At 35.4% G+C, this 27,865-nt stretch overlaps 1 protein-coding gene across 1 annotated transcript in view; it reads right to left on the reverse strand.

Annotated features, from left to right (window-relative positions):
* Positions 1–27,865, reverse strand: part of CEP128 (centrosomal protein 128) — a 95,133-nt gene that overhangs the window by 9,118 nt on the left and 58,150 nt on the right. Inside the window, exons 19-21 of the mRNA XM_058807423.1 lie at positions 15,702–15,751; positions 12,989–13,012; positions 1,058–1,135 (exon numbers count right to left, since the gene is read on the reverse strand). Of these exons, the coding sequence (XP_058663406.1) occupies positions 1,058–1,135; positions 12,989–13,012; positions 15,702–15,751 (152 nt within the window). The remainder of the gene's footprint in view (positions 1–1,057; positions 1,136–12,988; positions 13,013–15,701; positions 15,752–27,865) is intronic.

A 27,865-nucleotide genomic window follows, 5' to 3' on the forward strand; every position in this document is an offset into this window, starting at 1 on the left:
CATAGTAGTGTTAAGCGTGAGAGGGCAAGAGTGAAGGAGATTGCAGAGGCCTGCTGAGAACAAAATTTTTCGTTTAGTAGAAACAGAAGGAAAACATAAACCTCTGTCAGAGCAAAAATGCTCTTCTGGGGATATGTGGAATGTGAAATTAAAACTATACACCTCAACAATATTGTTCATAAAAAACCCAAATATTTTAACTGGTATGTGCATTACCAAATCTGTTCATGATGACAGCAATAAAATGGCGTAGAATCATTATCTGATGACCTCGTGTAGGAACACAAAATAAATAATGCTCCAAACAAGTATATTTTGAAATATTTATGACAACCACAGGTTAAGAAATTTTACATATCAAATAAAATGCAAATCATTATGTATTTGTTGATCTGCGGTTTAATACTGATTTAAAATTTATATCATTCAAGGAAGCTACAAATTTTTTTCTATTAAACCACCCATTTCATAAATGGAAAGTAACTATGGTACAGGGGTTTAGGCACTTAGCCACTGAAAATCCAACCTGAGCTTTATCACTCTTGACAGTATGTCATTGCTACTGTCAATATGCCCTACTATGTCCAAACACATCTTGATTGGATAGTGGTGTTGCAAAATTAAGTAACAAGTATTGTAATTATGTCAAAACAAAACAAAAAAGTTATGAAGATCATCTATTTTCACTCATTGAGTTAAATATTGAAACAACTGGCATAATTCATTTAATTATAAAATTTTCATTTTTTAACATGTAATATCAGAATTTACCGCTCCATAAAAATATTTGGAAACAGTAATTAACACATGACCTGTTATGCCAAGTTATCAATGTTTGCCTACATTATGGAGCAGTATTAATAATTAGAACTAAATTTATAACTTCAAAAATATCCATATAAACATGAAAATAAATTTCAGTATGTTTCTGTCTATATAATACATACATATGCAACTGTAAATATCTTATTAAAGAACTTATCTGTACATCATAGACATTGTTAATTAACCAAAATATTTTACAAGTACTGAGAGAGTCAAATGAAATCTTTCTCACCCCAGTATCTCTGCACTCTTCTAACAGGCTCAGTTTCTCAGGCACAGACTCCAGGTGATTTAAAGCCACTCGGGTACTCTAAAGAATAGAACACAAGTTAGAACATTAAAAACAAAACCATTCTTTCAGCCATCTCACATATTACAAACCCAGTCTTATTAGCATACTAGTTCAAGCTTCCTCAGTTAGGGTGCTGACTCACCCTAAAGCTCAATCAAAGTGGCTGTGGGACTCACTGAAGCAGCCATGCCAGAGGCTCCAGCCAGCCAGCCAGACCTGCTGATGGGAGATGGAGCTCTCCAGGTCAGAGGCTGCCACACGTGCCTGGTACCTCTTCATGAGGCTGGGGCTCACCATTCTTTTGCAGAAGGTGAGCTGTGCTTAAGGAGCTGATCACCAGCTACAGGAGGAAGTGAACAGGCTACATAGTGCTTGAGCAAACAAGCAAAAGAGAAACTGATTATTTTCAGAGTCTCACAGTCTCAAGACTCTCAGGAGTCATGAACCTCCACTACAGTGGAGAAGCTGATGCACTCAGAACCCTGCAGGGGAATTAGTCAAAGGACTGTTAGCCAAGGGTCTGTTAAAAGGTGAAGGCTGGAAGCGGGTCACAGCATGTACTAGGAGGAAGGTTCCTCCACCTTCTCAGAATTTGACAGGCAGGACTGGCACCCTCTACAATACATGTGAGGCTCTGGAACCAGAAGGCCAGACTACTGATGAGGAGGGTGGAGGTTCTTCTGGGATAGTGTGGCCTCCTAAAACAACACCACCCGTACTCTGCACCAAGACCACTGTTAACAGGAAAATGAAGGGTAGTTGTAATAGGAAACACCCTTCTAAAGCAAGTGGAGGGCCTCCTTATGCAGACTGGAGCCAGCTCACAGGGAAGTCTGCTGTCTCCAGGGACTAGAATAAGAGACATTACTGATATGGGAAAAACACAGAGTCAATGTACAGCTTGTCATTATAGGGAGAAAATTCATGGAGCCAAAGCTCTACTGGAATTGAAGCTGGCCAGAAATGTGGAGGAAAATAAAAAGTTTTTAAAAATATATTCATGGCAATAGGCAGTGCAAGAAAACACTAATCCCTTTACAGGATGAGGATGGTCAAACAAGGGCAGAGAGAGGCAATGGCATTTAATGCATTCTTTGCCTCTGTTTTCTAACAGAGGATGATCGACCAAGGGGATCACAGTGCCCTGAGCAGAAGGACCATGACTGTGAGATGATCAACTCCCAGTCGACCCTGAACTTGTGTGGGATTTGCTGCTTCAGTTGCATCCCTACAAGTCTACAGGGCATGAAGGCATTCATTCAAGATTTCTTCAAGAGCCAGTTGATGTCATCAAAAAACCTCTCTTGATATTTTTTTGAGTGGTCTTGGGAATCCGAAGCAGTTCCAGATTACTGGAAGCTGGCAAACCTTGTCACAGTTTTAAAGAAGCGCAAGAAAGAGGAACCCCAGGAATTACAGGTCAGTTTCCCTTTACTGCATGGTAAAGTTATGGAATAGATTATGCTAGGAGGTATTGAAAAATACCTGAAAGACAACAACATCATTGCTCACAGCTGTCTTCATTTCATGACAATAAATTCCTCTTATTACCAAACCTGATTTCCTTTTACGACCCCCTTGAGTCCTGTGTGCAGTTTTGGTTACCACACACACATATGGTATGTACTACTGAAAAATTAGGCATACTATATTAGGCATATGGTGTGTACTACTGAATTACCACTCTAGGAAGAGTTAGGGTTGGCCTCAACATTAAGATTTCACATTCACACCCACCAGACAAAAAATGCAGCCTATTGAAAACTGCAAAGAACTGAAAAAATAAATATAATGGTTTTGGTTTTGTGTCCAGATGAAGTTGGTTATCATGCACAAAGAACAGTCATGTCCCACAGGTCAGATGCCTCTGCAGCTTCTCAAAGGCTGTCCTTCTATTATTTGCCAAAGAGCAAGTAAAACCAGAACTGTTTGTACTTTCTGAACAACAGTATTTCCTCCATAATTCTCAAAATCACATTTCAATGCTTAAGTTTCTGCGAGTCTGGTATTCAATCTACCAGTAATGGGCTTCATTAATCATATTGCTGCCTTGGTACTTAAAAGCAAAATCTTAACACAAATAAAATCCATCAATCCTGAAATCAAATATTATGTTGTAAGGCCTGTGCAAACCAAATTAACTTGCTCTTAATTACAAAACCTCTGTTACTTGTTCTGGAAAATCTCAGTCTGACCACCATGAAAAACATTCCATTTAGATTCCAGAGACTAAAAGTTTCAGTCACAACAGGACAAGAAAACTCAATGGAAGCTTCTCTGCACAAGTGGCAACAACTTTAAAAAGATGGAGACTAGGAGTGAGGAGTGTAGAATCCGAAATGAACAAGGTAACCTAAATGAAGACACACCATCTGCTTAAAAGCAGTGATGTCTACCTCTTTGTTAGTTCCTAACATTCTGGTTTTAAGGTTTTAAGAAATATTCATAACAATAAAAGGTCAAATTTTATAAAAAATGGGATTCATCTGCAGCTAACATGGACTGAACTTATAGCCAATATTCAGTACCAATAAACTAAATTAGATAGAGGATATGAGACTTGTTATTTTGTTTCTGCAATTACATGTCTGCAAAGATATGTATATAGATATTTACCTATCCATTTACCCACCTTGTTTTAATACGGATGACCTCTGATCTCTTCTCATAAAAAAAAAAGAATTCAGGCCCTAGGTGTAAGCCTATGCCTTAAGCCATTCATTTTTCAATTCCTTCTCTAATTCCAATGCCAAGACCTCATGTCAACACTGTCTGTAAATGAATTTAAGGAAGATGTTAATCATCTGTTCTCCCAAAGTGTCTCCTAAATATGTCCCCTCTATTTCATGCACTTTTTGTAGTGTAAAAAAAATTAGCTGTTTCTCTGCTAATCCTTATTAGTTATGTTATTAAATATAATCCTGAAAGCAGAAGACCAGCCTTTGGGTTAGATGCACATTCAGTCTTTGGTTCTTTGGTTTTGTTGAGAATCATGTGGATAAAGAATGGTACAAGCTACTTGGATTTCTGAAAGGTGTTTTAGACTCCTAAAGTTTAAATCTAACTTCACATTCAAAATGATGGGCTCTAAGGTAACCATTGCTGCTCAGGAAGCAGATCATGGGGTAGTGATGCATATTACCAAGAATCTGCTAATGCAGTGCTCAGTATCAATCAGAAAACCAAAATCAACACTCAGTATAATCAGGAAAGGATAAAAAAAGCCAGAAAACATAACTGTCCCAAATCATTAATCCAATTGTATCTTGACTGCTGAGTGGAGATGTGGATTTTTATTTCAAAAGGGAAAGGTCAGAGAAGTTGAACAAGAATTTTCAAAGCCATGGAGTGCTGTCTCCAAGTGAGAAATTATAAACACAATACTCTAAAGAATAGAACTCTTCAGCCAGTAAGAGAGATGCCTGAGAAGACTAATTACCAATTTGTGTAAAATCACAAGTCACATAAAGATAGAAAATGTTATATGGCTTTAAGCAGAAAACTGGGCAAGTTCATGAATGAGGAAGACCATAGAATGGTTCCAAATTCACAGAAACTACATTAAGTCTGGAAGCCTTTGAACAGCTGGAATCAGAATGAATAAATGGGAAACAAAATACATGTTAGTCCTGCTCATACAATCTTCCCTGAGCATTTTACTTGGGCCATTGTTGCAATGTCAATAGCTGGGTTAGATTGACCTTTGGTCTTGACCAGAACGGCTCTTTTTATATTGTAAAATTCTCACAGTCTTCTGAGCAGTCTTGAGGGACTTGAATAGGATAACTCACACACTAACATTTTCAGGGACAGAAATGTGTCTTTTCCATAAAACAAATGAAAAGAATGGTAGTGATGTGCAAATAAAAACAGAAAAAAAGCAACTTTTGTTGTTAGGAGAGGTTCAGTAAGGAAGGTGGCAACGAAGAAATACATTGAAGAATGTGAGGGAAAGATGATGAAAGACCTTTTAGCTGGTCCACAGAAGAGGCCTGGTAATTAACGAAAATCACAGCAACCTCCTCAAGATGGTTCAAATGCCATACTTGTATCATTAATGACTACAATCTATTCTATTAAAAAGACAGATTTAGCCACACAGATAAAACATGGAAAAGGATGTTGGAAACACCTGATATAGAGGCCAATTAAGTACTGTTAAATTTTTTCCCAGAAATCAGAGAGCTGTATGCCATAATGCATAAAAATAATCCTAAAGACAGCTATCACATCTGTCTACTTCTGTATAACAAGCAACAGCAGGTACTGACCAGTGCACTGATGGTACTGATAAGAGGAAAAAACACCCATTGTACTGTCTGAGGCAGTATTAATGGCATTTTGCTTAACAGCAGTGCTCTTCGATAGACTGAGTGCTACTAATCTTTCTGTTTTTAAAATAAAGACTATTTACTTTTAAAAGGGGCATTCTATTTTTCACAGAGAATGACAAAACAAATTACTTATTTTCCATGACTTCATATAAACACTTTGATGTTTAAACTGCATGCGAACAGTTAATCCTCCTATTCTGATGTGTTCTTGGTAATACATGGTTTCACACTGTCTCACGGGACAGATCTAAATCAAAATAAGACACATTTTATTTTTAGTCTCAAAGCTGCAATGCTAAATGCAAATAAATCAAAGCAGGTTTGTATATAATACTCCTGAGGTTTGCCTTTATAGTCAATATATTGAAAACAGATAAACATAAACCAGAAACCAAACTTCATTGACTTTCAAGTACAGCGCTCCTTTCTTTTCTGAAGTAGGTAAAAACAAATGGCTATCTGTATTGCACAGATATTTTTTTTAAAATAAGAGTTGATTTAAGTACCGCTTAGCTAATCCCCAAAGAATAACCATAAAAAGATTAAATGCAACATCATTTTAACTGGCTGCAATGCATGTCAGCAGGCAGTTACAATTCAAACGAAAAATACAGTGTTGGAGGTGACCTAAAGTGACTTATTTTTAAATGACCTTAGTGTATTGAATACCAAAATAGCAAGAACAGGATGCACACAGCATGTTTAAAAGTATCCTTTGCTTTCCCTGTTAAGATCTGTAAAACTATGCACTATCAGCTTCAATCTCTAGCTCTCCACTGATAAATCAAATACTTTTCTTTTAAGCAGGTGGTTCTGCTTGAGAGGCCTGAGGTGCTCTGCTGACTTTTATACACCAGGCAAACTCCACAACAGCTGGAACATTCTGTGAATAGTACATCATATGTAGAGAGGGAAAGTTCAGAGAAAACAGAAAAACGTATTTTATATCTTTATATTCCACGTATATCATAACTCAAATTATACCACTGTTTTGATGATTTCAGCACATCAAGAAGTCAAATTACCTATACAAAGGTAGGCAACACATGTAACTTTATCAAATTACAATTTCAATGCTCAATTGGCTTTTTTTTTCTCTATTACATTGTTTCATAAGTTTCAACAAGCAAAATTTTTTTAAGCAAAAACTACACTAATGGAAAACAAATGACCTTGCTAACAATGCATTGCCAATGTCAAACTACTTGAACATTCAATTTAGATTCCAGATGTTTTTGCATGGGGTGGACCACATTTTAATTAAGGGAACTTCATGAATGCTTCCTTTCCTGTTTGCAATGACATGGACTGTCTTTTCTCTCATTCATAAGCACATGACATCCCTGTGCTAACTAGGGGAATGTTTACATGGGAAAATATTAGGAAACTATTTTATGAATTTGCAGTTGTTTGATGCATCCTAACAGCTGGAAACATGGAGGAAACTGCTGTCTTTTGGCAAGGTAGCTTTCTGTGAATCATCAGTCAGTGTTCCAAGTACTCTGGGGGTCCATAGGAGTAATTTTTCAGAATCCATTCTTTATCGTTTACTAAGATTTTGATCAGAGACATCCAGATATAATTCCTAGGAACTAAAAGAAATATGACACAAGAAATAGAGTGTGCAAAGTAATGCGATGTTAGGGAGAACACATTCTCAGAAGGTGTAAAGGCTTCCTTGTTGCTCATCTTTAACATTATGAAGCACTGCAGGCTAAAAATCTTTACATGTAATTTATGTTAAAGTTTTTTATGCTAACAGTATTTCATCAAGCCTTCCAGAAAGCATTGCAAAAATTCAATTAACACAGCCTTCATGGGAAAGAAGAAATATCACTCAGTTTTTCAGGTGAGAAAAATTAAAGTAGAAAGAGAAGTTATTTAAACAAGGATTCACAGCAAATCAGTGTCAGAGTAGGAAAAGAATTAGGAGTTTTCCTTATGGATTTCCCTATTTTAATAAAAAGCTCCCAATAGTGAAAGAAAAATAGGTGTAATAGGTGTAACTGATGCCTGTGCTCCTATGGTTATACCTAGATCAAATAGGAAGCATTTAAATCTAAAATGAAGGACCTAGCAGCACTTAGAAACATCTAGTCAATAGTCTGCTGCCAAACAAAATTTAACTTATTTTATGATATACAAACCAAACCAAGAAAAATAAAGCACAAATCTATGTCTTATCAAGTTACATTCTGTGGAAGAACTCAGATACATATTCCACAGATTAAAGGCCAACATAAATCATATAAGAAGCAGCTGAGGGAGCTGGGTTGTTTATCATGGAGAAAAGGAGACTCAGGGGACATCATCACTCTTTACAAGTGACTGAGAGGAGGCTGTAGCCAGGTGGGGGTTGGTCTCTTTCCCCAGGCAAGTGACAGGACAAGAAATGGTCCCAAGCTGCTCAAGTTGGACATTAGGAAGAATTTCTTCACTGAAAGGGTATTAGAACAGGCTGCCCAGGGAGGGGTTGGAGGGTGATCCCTGCAAGTGTTCAAGAAATGACTGGACATGGCACTTGGTGCTATAGTTTAGTTGACAAGGTGGTGTTCAGTCAAAGGTTGGACATGAGGGTTTTGGAGGTTTTTCCAACCTCAGTGATTCTCTGATTTCTCATGAAGATCCTGTGGAAGGAACTCATAGAATCTCTCTTTAAAATTACATTTACATGCATATATCACTACTTTAAAGAAAAATGAGAATGCTGTATACTACTGCTCCTAGTTCAACTGAAATAAATAATTTTAGATTACTTAAATCTTTTGCAATAAGCATTTTTCCTGAGATTTTTACTTTCTCTAATTTAAAAATGAAGGATTTTGGTTTATTAAACATTGGCAAAAATGTTCTATATTTGCAACATGTGGAACAAATTTTCCTAATTTTGAAAGGAACATAGATAGAGCATGTAGGGGTTTCACTAGGAGCATTGCCAGCAAGTCAAGTGAGGTGATCCCTCTCCTCTAATCAGCCAACATTTGGAGTGCTGGGTTTAGTTCAAGGTTCTTCTGTACAAAAGAGACATACAAGAGCCAGTTCAGCAACAGACAACAAATTTTTAAGGGACTGGAGCATATCTCCTGTGAGGAAAAGCTGAGAAAGCTGGGATTGTTTAGTGTGGAGAAAAAAAGGCTCTGGGAAGTCTCATCAATGTGCACACGGATCTAAAGGAAAGGTGTAAAGAAGAGGGAGCCAGGCTCTTTTCAGTGCTGCCCAGTGACAAGCACAAACTGAAACACAGGAGGTTCCATCTGAACACAGGAAATGCTTTTCACTCTGAGGGTTAGAAAACTAGGGGTGATTGCATTTGAAAAAACCTGAAAGAACAAGTGAAACACCAAAGAGTAGAGGGCAGAGGGTGGACAAGTAGCTGGGTATTAAACAAGAGCAATAAATACGTAGGGTGAGAAGATAACATCAAGGAAGAAGGGAAGAGAAAGCTGAGCATTAGGAGGAAAGAAGCGGTGGGCTGCGAGCCCACAGGACACAGAAGTCACTTGGTGGTAATGAGCAGAGGAAAGGCTCTGGGAAGCCCAGCAAAGGGAAGTGACACACTGGCTCCCCGATGAAAGGAAAGGAAAGGGCGAGGCCGGCAGGACAGAGGATCTCAAACTGCTCCTGGTCATTTTTTTAAGATCAAAGAATGGCTGTTTTCTGGGAGGACCCGAAAACCTTTGATGTAATAGTAGTTTTGGCAAGACATTACATAATTAAGGAAGAAAAGAAAGTATTAACCCTTCTATTCAATATTTCCTCCACATTCATACAAGCAAAGTACAAAAATCATGAAATAATCTCAAGAGCTAACAGCAAGACTTACTTATTGATGGAAGGCACACAGAGAGAGACAGAAAGGAAGAACAAGCACATAAAAATGGATGGTGTCAGGCAGTCACATAATCTCTCTACAAAATGCATTTGGTATTGTTATCCTTCCAATTCTTCTTTTAAATTGGATGATAAACCATAAAACTGATGCAAATTTGAGCATGCTACTACAAGAGAATAATCTAATAGCTTTTACATTGCTGAATGGATGCAGACAGAAATTTGTTTTACTGATTCAAAACCTTACTTTCTTGAACATAAAAATGCATTACAACAACAAAATGCATAAATGTTCATACTGAACCAAAAATTCATATTAAAATAACAATTTTGCTGAATACTTACAACATTACCAACATTAACCTAGATTTACGGACATTGTAACAAAAAGCTGAATTGTGTCCAGAAAAGTCTGATCCAAGTATTCTTAGAAATGTGGTAACCTCACTCTGGGTTCTCTACTAAAAGCAACAAGCTGTTTTATTATCAAAGGATATAGAATGCATATGTTCACTGGAATAACTTCAGGATGTGGTTGACTTAAAATTAAATTTTGCAGTCTTCTATGTCAGACTAGTACTCGTAAGGCAGAGGAACATGACTTGCAGCTTATGCAAACAAAGAACAGAATATTTTATAGAAACCCATTAAAGTCCCAAGCACAGCACAGTAGCAGTGCGCACCTACAAAATGCATCCTGACATCTTTATGAGAAATAAATATGCTTTCCACTGCAGCCTCATCTGAAAATACAATGCAGATTTTTTTTTCCAAAAAGTCATACACCTTTCTCTACAAATAGAGCCAAATCTTGTATGTAACAACTAAACTATACTCAAGAATAATCTTTCAATTAAATGAGTTATTTTAATCATATTCATTCTCTCAAAATGTCAGACTAAATAATTGATTGCTAAAGTAATTAGGATATTTACTTGTTAATAGCTATTAAATAATTAAATTCACTTTAATTAACAGCATTAAACCAAATAAAAAAAGCCAAACAAAACACAATCTCTAGATATGCAAAATCTCAGTTTTGCCTATATCTGTTAGTTCTCTGGCACTTCTCAAGAGCTAAAGGATTATTCCAGAAAAATCTAGGTTCTTCATCTTCTTTTATATCCACTAGTGAGTCTGTCTAACAAACCATGCTCTTCCTTACCTTCCAGCTTCTGCTCCTGACCTGCACAACTTGCTGGAGCAAGAAGCGGTATACCTATTGAATCATACAGCAAAACTGATCTGATTGCAAAAAAGTGCCAAAATATCCAAAAGCTTTTTCTAAATGGGTACTATTTGTTCTCAGGCTCCTTAAGGGGGTGATCAGATGATGTGTAGTATCTTGAAGGAGGTTCACAATGACAGCACTTTCCTCTGGAAACAGGAGCTGGCTAAGGAAATAGAAGACCCAAGAAACTGCCAGGTACTGTAGACAGGAGATGGAGCTTCCAGCTCAAAGAGACTGCTGAGAGGAGAAGGAGCTGACAGGGCTCAGAGAGAGGCAAGGGACCTCCTTGACTGCTGCAACTCACAAAACCACTGAGTTAAATTAAGCTATGACTGGAAGGTTAATTCACTCAGAGCTCTGAATGGAATCTGAAAGGTTCATGTTACAATTCTATCCCAACTTATTTTTTTATTATCTAAGTTGGCAAGATCATCTCATGGCCACTACAACAATTTTACTGGCAGGTGCAGGAGTTGGAAGTGAGTAGATTGTAGAGAAAGGGAGAACAGTGGGATAGTATGATAAATAGGTCATCCCTTTCTTCTATCTGAACAATATTTTACAAATCTTCCTTACTAAAGTCAGAGCCATTGGGAGTATAAAAAAGGAGAAAAGTTCTAGAAAAAATAGAAATAAAAATTTGTCAGAAAATAGAGACAGAATTTGCATGACATTGGGGTACTTGTCCTCTGCCTGTGTAAAAATAACTCTGGGAGCAGAAATGACAAGGAATTTGCAGGCAGTTTAACTCATGGTTTGTGAGAAATGAATGTCAGTGGATACATGCCTGACTGGTTGTCATGTAAGCAAACCATGAATAAGAGAAGGTCCTGAACAGAATTAGTGTCCTGTCAACAGTGACACAGCACCATGTGAAGTGCCAGGACACTGAACATCAGCATTCGCTTCCTGCTTCCACAAGGCAGGTGTTGCAGCACAGCACTCTAATTTCCAAAGGGCCTTTCATAACTGAAAGATGTTTTTAACAGATTGAATACATTTAAAATACATTTTTGAAATCGGAAACTGTTTTCAGAGATGCAGAGACAATCAGAAAGAATAAAGTAATAATTTGACAAATAAATTTTAGAAGTTTATACTTGCAGCATTGATATTGTCTCAGTAGTGGTTTCTCTAGATGAATTTTTCTGGATTTCTCATGAAAAGGAAATGTGGGCCTGATACATACAATTTGTGATATTTTATTGGACATTCCTACGTGAAGGGAAAGAAGAATAGTTCCAAATTCATAGGGCAAGCTAAAACTCATTCCAGCTATTCCACCTGACAGACTGACTACCTTGGGACATCAGGAAAATGCATTCACAGCATGTACAAGCATAAGGTTTTGTTCTTCCAACTTAATGTCACATTAAATTATATTAATTAGTGGTTAAAGTTACATTCCTTTACTCTTTTAGTTGCAGTGTGGATATGAGCAGATGAACTGATTCTGTCCTGCACCTCCCTGACCAAACAAGTAAGCACACAGAGTAGTCACTGAAATAATTAGATCTATCACATGGACCTTGAAGCCCCAAAACGGATAGCCTTCAAGAAATAATGAGTTAAAACATAGAATGTGAAGCATTTGAAGAAGGTATAGTATTAGGAAACACATAGAGCAATTAATTAGCTAAAGCATGGAACACTATGACAGGAAAGAGATAGGGATAGAAAAAGCAATGGGATAAGCATGTTCAGAGCCAACAATGTCGAACCGACCCTAAGAACTTTGCCAAGCCATAGAGATCAAGCCAAGTACACTGGGAATTGACCAAATTAGGAAAGAAGTTCAAAAGTTTAAAGAGGAAGACTCATCAGGAGACCCCAGCCCATGATGAAGGCAACCGGAATGACCACCAAGATGATCCTCAAAAGAAATGTCCACGCCCACGCTCCGCCTACACCACGCCTCATATGAATATTCATGCAAAAGATATGATTACGTATATGATCTGATGTAATCCTATATTCAAAACTGTATAAAAGAGCTTGCTTTTGTTACGGGAAACTGGGAAATCCACTTTGTGATTTCCCCGACACGTCGCAATAAAATACCTCCTGCTTATTAGACTTAAGCTGAGTCTCTTAGGCAGTTATTCTCGCCTTTTGGGGCAAAATTCGGCATCAACCTCAAACATTAGAAGTGTTAGAAAAATAACACCTTTTGTATGGATAAAATCTACAACATTTCTCTTCCCAGGGATGGGATGAGGACTGAACTGTATAGAAAAATAACAACACTGAAATACATTGTATTTCATATAACGAGTACAAAAATACTGTAGTAAAGATCTACATAGAGAGTTGCAATGCAAAATTATCCCATTTTGTCTTAAAAGTAAAATGACAGTTAAAAACCCAGAACTGCAACTTTTTAAAAAGTATATATATAAATAATGTTCTCATAATTTAGATAAATTATCAGCAATGTAATTGGGATTGGTTTGGAAATTAATTTAAGAAACTTACCATTTCTAAGGCCATAATACGTTCCTAAAAACAAAATACAAAATGCCATTAAAAAGCAAAAAATATAAACAGAGAGAAGTCAAAGAATGATGAATAGGATTAATTTTGGGGTTTTGGTGGTCTCATACATAGAGTCTTTTGTAAAAAACTCACTGAGTAGGAACTGTTGTACTTCACTGGATGTCTTTATCACACTATTCCACTTAGAAAATTGCCCCAAAAATAAGAAACCATCCAGAAACAAGGTGAGAAAGGATTTTACAAAAATTACTCCACAATATATTTTTTAATTAGTGCATTAGGTTTTCAATATTGCTGATTTTACTCCTACATACCCCCAAAAAATATTTCTTTTTTTGATCATCTCTGACTGTAAATCTAGCATGATTTGGAATTCATATCATCTTAGCATCAGGCTTAGTTTTCTTTTACGCATTTCCTTAGAAAACTAAAAAGTAAATTCTTTATCATTATTCTTTCATCCAGAAATAGCTCTGAATAATGTTTTATTAATAACAGGATGACATTAGTCAAACAAATAGAACAAACTTGTGTCAGTTTTAATCCAGGACAAAATACAAAGAACACAGAATTAACTTATTTACTGTGTATATTTCAACATACTTTTCCCTTTTTGAAGTATTTTTAAGAAAAATATGAAGTTAGTAAAATCAAGATAGTACTATATCCTGACTAAGTATGGTATTTTAAGTTATTTGACAAAACATATATTCCAGTGTTTAGGTAAGTCCCCATTTAGAGTATGTGACCATTAAGACATTACAGGAACTCTAACCTTACTCAAATATTACTCAATGTTTTCTTAGGCAAGGTAGCCTATCACCTGCTAAAGTCTTTATTCTTCCTTAGAACTAGGTCTGAGATAGAGATTATTTCCATGCATCAGAACAAACTTATGACAAAAAGTATTATATTGAAAACTCAGAAATTTTTATTCTGAGATGTTTGTTCCTCCACAAAATTGCAGTGGCAAACACTCATATTTATTTAAAGATTCTGCAATGAAATACATAGTCATTATCATGAAAAAGAAGGTATTTACAGAACTCACAAACTTTTGGTAATAATGAACATCAATTCAAATAATTTTTTTTCATTTAAAGAGGACTACTTTGAAAAAAAGGTCTTAGAGTGAGGATATTTCCAATGATAGAATGAAGAGTGTTTTCAAAATGACTCATGCATTAAATAAAGTGCATGATAGAGTTGCCAAATTCTAAAAGTATAATAAACTCTTACAATCTCAGCAGATAATTTTCTGGACTAGCATCTAATGTATTAGGAAATTTACCATGGATAATTTATACACCACTTGACTGTGAAAGCATGGATATCTGAAGGGAGAAAAAACTGCTATCAAGCATTTGAATATGAAAGAACAGCAGCCAGAGCACTACAATTCACACACTTAAACAGAACTGCCAGCTAGGGAAAGGAATAAAGCAATTTAATCAGGAACAAGACAGGCAGGCAGGCACATAGAGCCATGCAAGATACTACTATGATGCAACTTCCTGCAGTCTAAAATTACTCCTCGTTCAATCAGAAGCAATATCATTAGAACAATTTGTCAACCATGAAACTTCACATGAAAGCAGATGCAGAATTGCTTCACATGAAAGGAGATCTTTTTACATTGATGTAATTAGATATGCACCTGTGTAAACTGCTTACGCAGACAAGCTCTCAGCCTTGTTGAACTTGAGCTGCCAGAAAGCCAGGCCAAGATTTTTGTTAGAACAGGAAACAGCTGGATTGGTGTGTTGTGCAACTTTTGGGTCTTGCAACTTGTCTCTTCTTACTGGATCAAACTGTTTGTACACTAACTTCTTTGGTACCTCTAGCCCTCAAAATGCCTTCTATTTATTATATGAGAAGAGAAGGCTTATCTTCAAACAAAATCCTATGGTCAAAACTGAGGTCAATACATAATGTCACTTTCCTTATGAGCCTTATCTTCATCAATTCCCTCACAAATGTCCTGCTTTCAATACACTTACAAAATGCTGACTCATTGATACTCTTCACACTGCATGTAAATTTTTTTTATGTTCATACTGGGTATTGTTTGTAGCAATTTGTTGTTAAAAATTACTTTTTTTTCTTTCTTTATTCTGAAGAATACACACATTACCCTCCCTCATAGCCTCCCGAGCCTCACAATTCAGAGACATTCCAGCCTGGTTTTGCTTTCTTAGTCATTTTAAATTAAAAGGAGTATGCTTTCTTTGACTGCAACGCTTAAATACTATTCCAAAGCTGAGCTTAGGGTAAAAGTTTTTAAGCACAAATTTAAAGTGCTTAGCACAAACAACTTTACTGCTAGATGACATACAATAAGGATTTATAATATTGTAACAGGTCCTAGCAAATACTGACTGCTCGATTCTTCCTCAGAAAGGTGGCTATGAACATTTAGTGCTTCAGAGGCTTTAAATATTTACTTGGAATACTTTACTTTCAGTTTTATTCAGTTTTACAAAAGAAGGTAACACAGCCCAGAGAATTTAACCCAACCAGTGAAAAAACTCAGCAGTGAGTATTACCAGCCATTGGGTCTGGATTTGTCTGCATATATTTCCAAATCTGAATTTAAGCTATAAGGCAGTTCAGAAAATCATAATGCTGTAATACAATATGTTTAAAGAAATTTAACAAAAAATGTAGCTAGTTAATTAAGCAGAAAATATACCTGGAGAGCTCCCATTTCTTCTTCTTTTCTGTGTGTCTTCTCTAGTAGCTCTGCAAAATGAAAAATGGAACTTGTAAATTCAAATTCCTGTCTCATGGCCTGATAGAAAAAGCATTGTGTTAAACCTTCATTGAGTTTTTTTATTTTACAGATTTCACAACACCCCTTTTCAGCTGATCAAATAATAAATTAAAAGTGTCAGTGATATGATTGTTTTCAAGCATGGGCTGTTGAGATGACTAAAAAAAACAGCCTCAAGAACACAGTTTGACTTGGGGGAAAAGAGATTTAAGATTTACAGATAAACTTTTCTATCCTGAAATAAATATTCTGGTGCATTTTTAGAATTGAATGAAAAAATCAAAGAGATTCTGCCTAAAAATTAACGAAAACTGACTGTCAAAGCAATGCAATTGTATATGAAAAGTTACTGTAGAACACTGCAGACTATTTTGACTCACAATAATTACCTCCTCTCACTAAAATGGAACAATTTTGCTAAGGAAAATAATTCACTGTGACAAAATATTAGAAAAGCTTCTTACAGTCTCTACAAGATAAAATCCTAATATCTTGTATCATCATGTGTGACAATTATAGACATTAGCACTATATGCACATATGTAATTTTTCACATTTGAAATTTTTTTTTGGAATTCTGTGGCTTATGCCATGAGTTCCTTTTCCCTTTTTCCTTCATTCACATAGTTTCATGATTAAAATCATGGTTTTGATAAATTGTAACATATTTAGAATTCTGGGACCTTGAAGTTATAACCTCATAAAGAGCAGGAAAAACAAAAAAACATGCTGCAGGCTTATGGCTATTTCAGCTGTCAGAAGTTCACTCATAAGTTCTGCATGAGAAGAATATTGCTTTATCTAAGCCAGAGACTGACTCTGAATTCAGATGTGCTTCAGTTTGGTAGCAATTAGGAGAGTTATGAGATTATGAAACTGCCTTGACAACGTCAGAGGACTGAATTCTGCCAATTTCCTCAGCATCCTAGTACAGAACAGCTAACTGAAAGTATCTGTGTTTGCCTCCATAAGAAATAAACTTTACTGATACTTACATAGTTCATAAAGATAAGCTTCAATGATTTACAGTAGTAACTACAGAAAATATTCTGATATTAATTTGTCATTTTCCCTTTGTATCTCTGATCTTTTCTTCTTCTCTTGTTATGAAACCTTCCTGTGAGCACTCCAACCCTCTTTTTTCATAGCTTATTATTAATTTCTGATTGCATGTGGATTGAGACTTATTTCCAAGCGCCAGTCCTTTAAGAGATGTAGATACCATGTAAAAATTTTTACTTAATTCTTTCACAAGCTGAGAGATCGACTCACTATTATTTCTTCTTGACTTCAATGCCACTTTTTCCAAATCCTTTTTAAAAATTAGTCAAATTACAATTTCTTCACTTTGTTTTGGTGCATCTATGTTTTTCTGGATTGTTCTTTGGTATGCTTTTTCAGTGCAGTGATCCAACTGCCACATAAATTACTCTAGCCAAATGCACTGCCATCAACATTAGTACAAAAATTTGGGTTGAAAAGTAGCTGCCCTGTATGTTTACCTTGGGTATATGCCAGTATTAGATGTAAGTTGATAAAAATTTGCATTGTAATACAAGCTTTAAAAAAAATTAGGAGCAAGGAATAAGTTATAAGAAAAAGGTGGGAAAGGAAAAATTCATCCCTATGTCCCCTCTGACCAAAACCCCTCAATTATTATTACTTTGCTTTATTTTCATTCTAATGTAGTAATTAAAATGTTACTGTATAGGCATGACTGTTCTAAGTAAAAAGGTTGCTATTACAAGGTTCCCTTCAAACATCTTCCACAAATGTAAAATAAATTCAACTGATTTCTGCTAACAGTCTCTAGATTTGAAAGCTCTGCACCTCAAATTAGGGTTATCTAGAATCCATTTACTTTATCCTACTGCTGCCTAAATCAGTTGTCCTGCAGGGTGCTTCACAAAACTCTGTCCCTGGAAGGGCAGGCAGGTGTTCAAGTTGTATTAACTGACAAAATATACACCCGTACAGAGGCATCCTTTATGAACATATATTTAAAGATCAAGTTCTGCATTTCAACTGATGATTCCATTTAGTATTCCATGTAAAATAATGACATGTTTTCTCCAAAGCTGAAGTAAAAAAAAAAAAAAAAAAATTAAGCCATATATATTAAACAGCTATACAAAAAGTCAAGTCATATATAGCATATACCATTCCTCTGGACATCATTTATCATGACAGAATAACTTTGCTTACTTGATCTGAAGAGCTCTGTTGATTTATTTTATAATTTGTACAATACTTCCCATATTTAAGTTCTTGTGCAAACAGCCTCTGAGTTTTTCTAATTCAAATTCTGTTCATAAAAGAAGTTGCACAGTGGCATGGGTTGCTACAACAATCCTGCTACCATCTTCTTTCAAGGCCTAATGTAACCACAGGGTACTCGGGGACTTTTCAAAGCAATGCATCATTATTCTCATGGGGCACAGAACACATCAATTTATAAATTTACTAGAAGAAATAGCATTATTGAAAAAGGAACCTCTAGGCATTGATGGCTCTTCTCAAAAGATGAATAATACATGGGAAAAGACAACAAGAAAAATGAGATGTAGAAACAAAGATATTCATCAGTATATTCCCTTTTTACTTCTAGCTAAATATGAATATTGCAAACCAATAAGGAACTATAAGCTAAAACTATTAAAAAATCAGATATATTTTAGATGTTCAAAATCAGCAGCAAACTCAGGACATTGTCTGTAAAATTAGGGATCATGCTTTTCTGCAGCCATACAAAACCAGTTTATTTACAGTGCCTAAATTCCAAATCATGTAAAGATTATATCTCACTGAGCTATGCATCAGTATACACCAACTGAGTGTCCTTGAAGTTACACTACAGTGACTTAGATGTGACTAATCAAAGTTACAGGAAAAATACACGTTATGATTTAAAATATTCTGTCAGAATCATTATCTCTTACAGTTTTCCTGACACTGAACCACCACAGTATGCTTCAAAACACTGCAAATACTAAGCTGGAGATAAAGATTATATATTCCATCATACCACACTGACAAGTGAGGAAAAAAGGGTTATTTGAAAGGATTTTTCACACACAAACTCCCCAGTTGTAAATTTTATTGCTGGTGAAAAGTATCAGCAAATAGATTTAGGAGCAGATATTTATTGATTTAAATGAATAAAATGCAACAGTACTACCTTATTTATCCTAGCTGATCCATTAATATGCCACTAACTAACTAGAATGTTAAAGCTCTTTTATGAACTAAAATGTTCAACTCCTTTAGCTTTGTGCTGGGTGTAACAAAGGTGGGAAACAGGACATTGACTTTATAATAACTGGACCATCAATTTTTTGATTTCAAACACTGCATGACGCCCCATTTTAGAAACTGAAGATAATAATAGACAATATTCCTCTTCACATTCTCAGAGAAGATTGACATGCCAGAGAAAAATCTACAAATTGGACCAATACCACAATTTTATGTTTATCTTCTTCTAGCCAAGGAGAATGCACAAATACAGAAGTGCACACAGAGTCAATTCTTATAGCCATAGATATCTACTCATACAGTGAGAAACCCTAAAATGCAATTCAGTGAGGTGATGAGGACATTCACACTACAGCTCAGTTTTGAATTCATAGGCAATATGCTGTAAACTATCCTAGATATCTTCAGGCTACTCGTAGGTCTGACTGAATACTCTCACCTCTCCCTAGCAGTTGCAGATCACACAGGAAAATAAAGAACTCACATAATACAAAAAATACAGCTACTATGTGGCACTAAAGCAAGAAATCCAGGTTATTACCAGAAAAGAATGGCAGCTTGGAAAAAAAACTGTCAGCATAGTTTTTGCATCATCAAGCTATGAAAAGCTCTTCTCCAAAACACAAGTCAGGGATTTTGGATTTCCAACTATTTTGGATTTCCCAAAGTTTGTAACCCTAAACATTAAGGGTTTAAGTTATATAAGTGGATATCAAACTCTTGAGAAGTCACTTAATTAGACACTCTGATCATATTACCTTTAAATTTGCTTTGATCAAAAAGTGTAAGGCTTTTTTATGCCAAGTATTTCCCATCATTCTCACTTCAAATATGCAGCCTACAGCTTTCACTCATTTGGATATACTTCCCACAAAACTGCTGAACAGATACTGCAGCATTCCTGTAGATGCACAAGGCAGCCAAGCAGGTTTCCATCAAGTATGAAGGAATTTTCAAGTAGCTGAATATATCAGTTTCTCTCAGCTAGAAATTACTTATCTTGCTCACATCTACACAGTCAAGTTTAATCACACACCACTTACAAATTCTTCCCTTCACACAATGAATCTGACATGAAGGCCCTGTTTTGGGGGTGAATAAATATATTTCTAGCTGAACCTGTGTAACCAAAGTGTTTCACAAGATAATACATATTAATTCATGTCCAGTAGAAGCAGAACAACTGCAGTTTTGCCCTGTACCTGTGTTAGGTTGTGATGAATGGCTCCACAGTACTGTGAAAACTGTCACAATCCAGAAGCACTCAGTTCTAAAGGATGTTTCAGTGAGGCTCAAGCTTCCTACTGTCAGGCCCAACACTACAAATCATCCTGGCACTAAAGCAACTGAGATGTAAAACAGCACTGGCACCTACTTTGCACTCTTTTAATTGTAACAGTATTTGCCACACATGCAAGTCATGAAGGGAATTTCTACATAACCATATTATTATCATCTTGAAGGAGTTTTATAGAAATAGGTATCTCTTAGAACATTAATTTTTGCTAGTGTGGAACAAGGTCCATACGTTATTTGTATTTCAGAATTCAGTGTTTATGTAATCTCAAGTGTTTGTGTAATCCCAAATTCAGTGTTTATGTAATCCCAAGCAAAATTTTAAAAAAGAAAGGAAAAAAAAAAAAGTCTCAAGTGATTTTTAATACTTTTTAGAGCTTTCCTAGTTCATTACCAAACTGAGCACATTCCACTGTCTTTAAAGATTTTAGTTCAGTTCCCACCACTGCAAGCAATGCAATACTCATGATCACCAAGACCAAAAAGCTGTTAGTCTGCATCTAAATCAAAAGTTTTCTTATCCACATTGAAAAAGAGCTCCAAACTTAAAAGAATACAATTTTAAAAAACGAAGTGCCTTTTGAAATATTCTTTGCCTTTTCAGCTCCTAGTAATTTATTAACTACTGTAGTTAGCAAGTTACATAATCAAGAATTCAAAATAATATACTTTACAGAAAACTTGAACTTTTTTGAAATTAATTCATTCTTTTGATAACTTTTAGGTATATACTTGTATTTTTACTGTGTAAATTCAAAGCAGATTCTTCAACTTACAGTGAGGCATTGGCTTACCCCAATGCTGAAGCAGCACACCTAATCATAGCAGAAAAAGAAATAGAAGAAAGGTGTCAGAACTTAAAAGAGAAGGAAACAATTCACCATTCAGATTCCCTAAGAGAATTAATACTATACAAGAAACAACTGTTTTCTTTCTACTCCCTGAGGCTTAGGCAGGTCTGATATTTTGTAGCAAAACTTTTAAACATTCCCATCTCCAGTCTGGCCTTGTCTATATTTCTCTGTTTGCACAGAAGCTAATTACTACTGGGGGGAAAAAAAAGAAAAAAGGATAGCTTATAGAAGGGAAATGTAATCATTTAGGAGCTGTGTGGGACAACAGAGAAGTGTGATTTAATATTCTCAGAGAATTTCTATTCAAGTTATACTCATGAATTTTAGAAGACTTCTAGGAATGAATGATACATTACTGGGTTATTTTCCTTTCACTTTGATTGGTATTTGATATAGATATGCATATCTCCCACACTTCATTTAGAAAACCTCTTCCAATTTTTTACTTTTCCCAAGAACCAGTCCAAAATTCTCCTCATCAGTTTTATAACCTCTCTGTACCTGTCATTACCTGAACTACTACACTGCCTGTCTTACAGTGAATTCACAAGTTCAAGACTGGATACATACATACATACTTTTTTCTTTTTTTTTTTTTTTCAAATACACAGCTTAAGTACACAAGATCCTTGGCCAAGTTGCTGTAACCTCTTCTACAGTCCAAATATGATTGCATTGGAATAGTTTGTCTGAATATGAGACTAAATATAATAAAAAAACTAAACTACAAGGTTACCAATCAAAAAATTATAGGTCCTAATGTGCTGCTTTATAAGAGGCCTTTATCAAAAGAATGAGAAGGCTTTTTTCCCAAAGCTTACATGAGATCTTTTAGTTCTATTCCTGGCTTCCCTCTATTCCTGGGAAATTTTCTGTGCTTCATTTGAACATGGCTAAAGAAAATATTTCTCTATCTTCTGACGTGAAGCTCAAACAAAGTGAACTGAAATCCATGCAAAATATTCCTATGAACTTTCTTATGAATACAAAAGGTGACGACAGCCCAAAACTTCTCTATGTCAGCAACTGCCTGAGGTATGAGCTGGGAGAGAGAGCATGACTATTATAATTGTTTAGGACCATACTGATTCCCAACTGAAATTAGAGTAGGAGGAGTATGAGGGAGGGTTCACTTCCTAGATGCTTTAGTAAGTTCCAGTAAGTTTCATTAGGAAACAGTTAGTGACACAGACAAATAAGAAGGTTAATCTTGAAGTGAAAAAATAAAAATGCCTCATTCTGGTTCAAAGACAATTTCATTATGAAAATATGCTCAAGGTAGATCTTCTAGCTCTGTGGGGCTGAACTTACAAAGATGTGTGTATCTATTTATCATCAAGTTGTATATTTATATGTATTTATTGTTCATATAAATATAAGTAAATATACAATATTATCAATAAATATACATATATTAGGGCAGCATGCTCATGAATTTTTTACCAATGGAGCATGTAATCAACAAAGTTTGGAGACTAGTACTCAGTATTTAGAACCTTTGAACAATCTCACTGTTGAAGTAAGCAGACTATGGCTGGCAGTTAGCATTCAGAATTTTTTTTAATAAAGGCATTTAGTTTTTAGAAAGCTGAAATGTTTTCTAGCCTTTTACTCCAAAATTCTTTCTCCTTAATACACCAAGCAGCATACATCGTAACACATGGAACTGAGAGGAAAAAAAGTAAAGTTCAAGTAAGAACAAGGTCAATTGAGAAGGGTGTCTATGGGAAGAGAAACTCTGGTAAGAATGAGGAAGAGAAGAAGGGACTAGAACTATTTACAGTAAAGGGACAGAATGTGTTGCTTATTATTCAAATAGAGGCTCTCCTATGAGCAGAAGATCATATCCAGCATATCTGGACACATAGCTTTTGAGCCATGAATGATTGGCATAAACTAATCTTGAAGTGCCAAACACATCTTTGTATGTAGAACAGGAACAGTCTGTATGTTAATACAAATCCCTACAAAGATTTTTTTATCTAGAATTATGTCATCTCCAAACAGCTGCCACTATGAAAAATTAAGAGGTGGTAACCCAGGTATTGCTTGTTCTCTGAAGAAGTGTCCAAATAAGCAAGCTGAATCGCAGACAGAATAGAATCAAGGGTCTCTTCTAGAATCTAGACAGATGTTACATCAGAATTAACACAACTGGGATAGAAATAAAGGTATTAACTCACAGTGAGTCACAACTGCAGAGCTATAGAAAACCTTCTGTTTGCATTATTTGCTCAACTGTTATAAAGTCAGACCACTGGAATTTCAGTTTCAGGCAGACTCATTAATCAATCAACTTGTCTCAGTCTTAGGCAGCCACTTTTCATTGCCAGGAATACTAAATCTTCTACATCAGTGTCCTTGCACTATGGATATTAACCTGCTTCACTGCTACAGGATGCCACCACCATAGCTTTTCTTATTGAAGCTTTTACTAAGCCATGATTCTACTGACAGAAAAAAAACACTGCAGGATAGAATTTTCTTTATGCCTCTATTTAACAATTTCTTTAAAAACTCATTTAAATACACATATTTCACGCTAAATTAATAATCAGATATCAAGAATGATGCAACAAAAACAACAACAACAACAAAAAAAAAAAAAAAAAAAAAAAAAAAACCACAACAAAAAAAAAAACCCCACAAGAACAAAATCATGGAAAATTGATCCAGTAAAGCAAAACGTTTATCTGAACGGCGTGGCTTCTGCCATGAAAATTAAAATGGGATACACCAAATGCCAAAAATGGAGTTGACAATTTTTTTCCCATTATGTTTAATTAATGGCTTGGATAGCTGGTTTGGAAATGGCTTAGTAGTTTCAGGATGTTGGCATTTTCGGATTACAAATTATCTAGCTATAAAAACTGTATCCACAAATCTGCAACCTTCTACCAGAAGGTGTTGGTTGAATCTATGCTTAAATTAACATTTTAAACAATATTAAAACAACCCTAATAATTGCAAGTTACCCTCCTTTTGTACCATCCTTTGTGTCAACATTATGGTTTTTTTCCATTTAATGTGCTTAAGGATAAAAAAAGGATAAGAGTATAGCAGGAAAAGCCAGCATTGTTACTGCCTATGCCCTCCTCGTACATGAGCTAAGAAACATTGTCTGTAACTGCACTTTAAACACAAAATCCAAACTTCAAACAGTAACAATGGTGAAATTCCTCCAGTCATTACAGATTCTGGATTATGCCTTTTATTTGCAGGCAAAAAGAGCAAAACGTTTTTAACTGCAAAACAAACTCCTCATGGCAAAATTTTTAGTACCATTAAAGGTAGTAATAAAATAATAATTTCAGTAACCGAGACAGTATTTTCAAATTTCATCTTGCTTATCATCAAAGACACATATGCCAGAGACAATTTATTAACACACATACAAATGGTATTTGAACAGTTAAACACTAGATTTGGAGTATGCTGCCATACTTTTTTTTTTGGCTACTATTTATTGAAACATCTATCAGAAAACTCCAGCTCTTCTTTCAGACTATCATTACAGTGGCATGACTTAACTACAATAACAGAAGTCTCTTTTCACTTATAACTATACAGAATTTCTTATGAGGAAAAAAAAAAAGATTTAAAACCCTAAAAATAATGATAATTGAGAAAATAATTGAGATTTACTGCATTTAGAAATTATTCTCAAACAAAACACAAATAGCGACATTCTGAATTTCTGCCACTGAGCATTGTGTGATGATCATTAATGTTTCTAAGGCCTTAAACATCAATTACTTGATCATACTTCTAGCTGAAACCGTTACCAAATATATAGGTATTGATTACTCATGCAACAGTAACATAGTCAACCAGTGCTGGAATTCAGGCAATAATGTTCCTACTAGAAATAAATCTTGAGAACAGACTTTAAAAAAAATCTAATATACAATGATTGTGAATAAACACTTCAGATTTTACACTTCACAGATTTGGCTGAGAGGCCATCAATTTTCAACCCTAACAACCTAATAGCACATTTATACTACAATGGAATTCTTTACTAATAGCTTTAAATAAGCTAATTTGGGTACTAATGGCTATGTAATCATTCCTTCTTCGTGTTCCACAGAAACCAGTCCAACCCCGCTGACAGGGTGCTAGCACCAAGTGCTCCAGTCCTGCCAGATGTGCTCAGATCACATTCTAGATGGCATTTGCAGCTGCATTTGCCAAAATGCAGGGAGGTCGCTTTGCTCTCTGCCTCTGGTTGTGCATTGCTCTTGCTTACTTCGTCCTGCATTGGCAAAATGACAAACCTGGACCTCCATAAGGTCTTAGTTCATTACCAGAAGAACAGCATACTGGCAAAAAACAGACAGTCCTATGTGGCTAATAGAGTAATTCATGCTTATAGGAGGAGGAGAGGAGGAACAAGGGATGGAGACACGGAGCAAGGGATGGAGAAAGTAACACTGACAGGAGTGAGAGAAACAGAAATAAGAATTCTGCCTTTTGTCTGCAGTGATATTAAATGTCTCCATGAATGGAAAACTGCAGTTTGACCCACTAACTCATGATTCACTTGGATTTGTGTGTGTGAGATATCATCACATCTGTCTGTAGCACAGATATATGCAAGGAAACTGACAATGGCTTTTTCTCCCATAGCTTTGGTTAGAAAACCTATTAAATAACCTGGAAAAAAAAAATCAGTATTATATAAAATAAAAAATAGTAAGAAATGCCTGAAAGCAAGGTCCTCATAATAGTTCACACTTTAAACAGAAAATGCAGTTGAACACTTTTATCACTGCATATAATACATAACTCTTATAATTCTCTCCTGAATGAAGAAACATTTCCTTTCTGATAATGAATAAAAGTTTCCAGGAGCACACAGAAAGAAATTGAAATGTAATTTGTTTTCATTTACCAACTGCAAGCTAGAAAGATAATTTGTCATTTCTTGTTTTAGAAAATTTTGTTGATATGTTTATGGGCATGGTAGCTATATAAAAATCATTGTATGGCATATGTAAATGACAAACAGGAAATTGAATGCCACTTGCTCCAGTGAGCTCTCTCTTAATATCCTAGGATTTTCTTGTTTTGATGTTTATCATCCCAACCATATTTATGTGTATCAGCAAATTTCCTTTTGGCTACATATGAAAGACCGCTGCAGATCTTAATGCAAATACATACAAAACTGATTTTGGACCTATCAGCTAAGGAATGGTCAATGATGAAGGGTATCCAGGGTTTTGAAGCAGCTAGTGCAGCTCATTTGAATTGAAGTAACTGGGCCAACCAAAGGAGGCCAACAGCTGCAAGACAGAAATCATTTCTAGCCAAGGTCACTTGTTACTTGAGATGAGAAATTCTCCCAAGCCCAGAAGTGCATTTCTTAATTGGGCTGTTTAAAGATCAGAACTAAACAATCAAATTTGCAATGTTCACAGCATAGGAGAACAGGTAATACAAGAAGCTCAGAGATACTGGTCCAGAAATTAAGTTTCCCTACCAATCTCAGGAAAAAAAGGGAATTTTTAAGCAGCTTGGATGTTTTGTCAGAAGAATAAAGCATACAAAAAGCACACATCCTATCTCCATGGGATTCACTCCTTGACACATGCTGTAAGAAAGCTTTTACTTCTACTAGATGGCACTATGTATCACTAGGACCCAAACAGCTTCTGAGAAAACACTTACTTCAACCAAACAAACATACATACACAGAGGTCAGTATGCCTTATTGACACCCAAGAAAATGCAACTAGAAATTATATAATTGTCTATTACACATACTACATAGGAAGATGCAATAAACTGAGCTGGCAATTATGAAGACAGCTCTAATAGCAATGTTTACTTGTCATTTTTTCAGCTGCAGTTAGGCTTTAAGTTTATTCCTTGGTGAGACAATCCTGTTTTTGTACTGTCCCACGGTAACTGATGATAGACAACTGAGACTTACCAGCTCAGCTGGCAAACATTTTAAGTTTCAGTGAATGGCACATTTTGCTTAACATCTAAAAAACTATTTTGAAATTTACACTAGCTAAATGCACTAACTTATTATTCCTTCTGCATAGTCAATTGCAAAAATTTACAATACAAGTCCAGTAAATTTTTTCAAGAACTTTCTATACATAGATTTGAGGAAGAAATCTCTCCTATATTCCAAAATAGAAGATAATATTAAGAGGCAAATTACATATATAATATTATAAATGAATAGCAACATCCGAACTTTTTTCTTTTCTTTCTCTTGTGCAGTGGAGTATGTGTAATTTTCAACTGACACTTGACTTTCTATTTCTGATCAACAGAATTTCTGGAGACTGATCACAAAAACCCCAAATTTACACTGCTGTTTTAACTGATTTAAAAGGTAAGAAGGCAATTATCTCACAATGGAGATTACATGGAGAAAAGTGTATTAAGTATGAGCAGTATAATAAATGTACTAGAAAAAATTAATTTGTTATAAAAACACACTGCAAATCTTATTACAAGGTTGATGAGAGCTGCAAATAAATTATGCTTATTATAGAATTGCTTATCCCATTCTCCCAACACTACATAATTTTGACAGATATATTGAAATAGTAATCAAAGAAACGGCAAAATGACTGTCAAAATCCCACAAAAATACCATTGTAAATGGGAGACCACATTGAGTATTCTATATACCTAATCCTTTACCTATTTACA

Source organism: Ammospiza caudacuta, chromosome 6 (assembly GCF_027887145.1).
Source record: "Ammospiza caudacuta isolate bAmmCau1 chromosome 6, bAmmCau1.pri, whole genome shotgun sequence".
NCBI lineage: Eukaryota > Metazoa > Chordata > Aves > Passeriformes > Passerellidae > Ammospiza > Ammospiza caudacuta.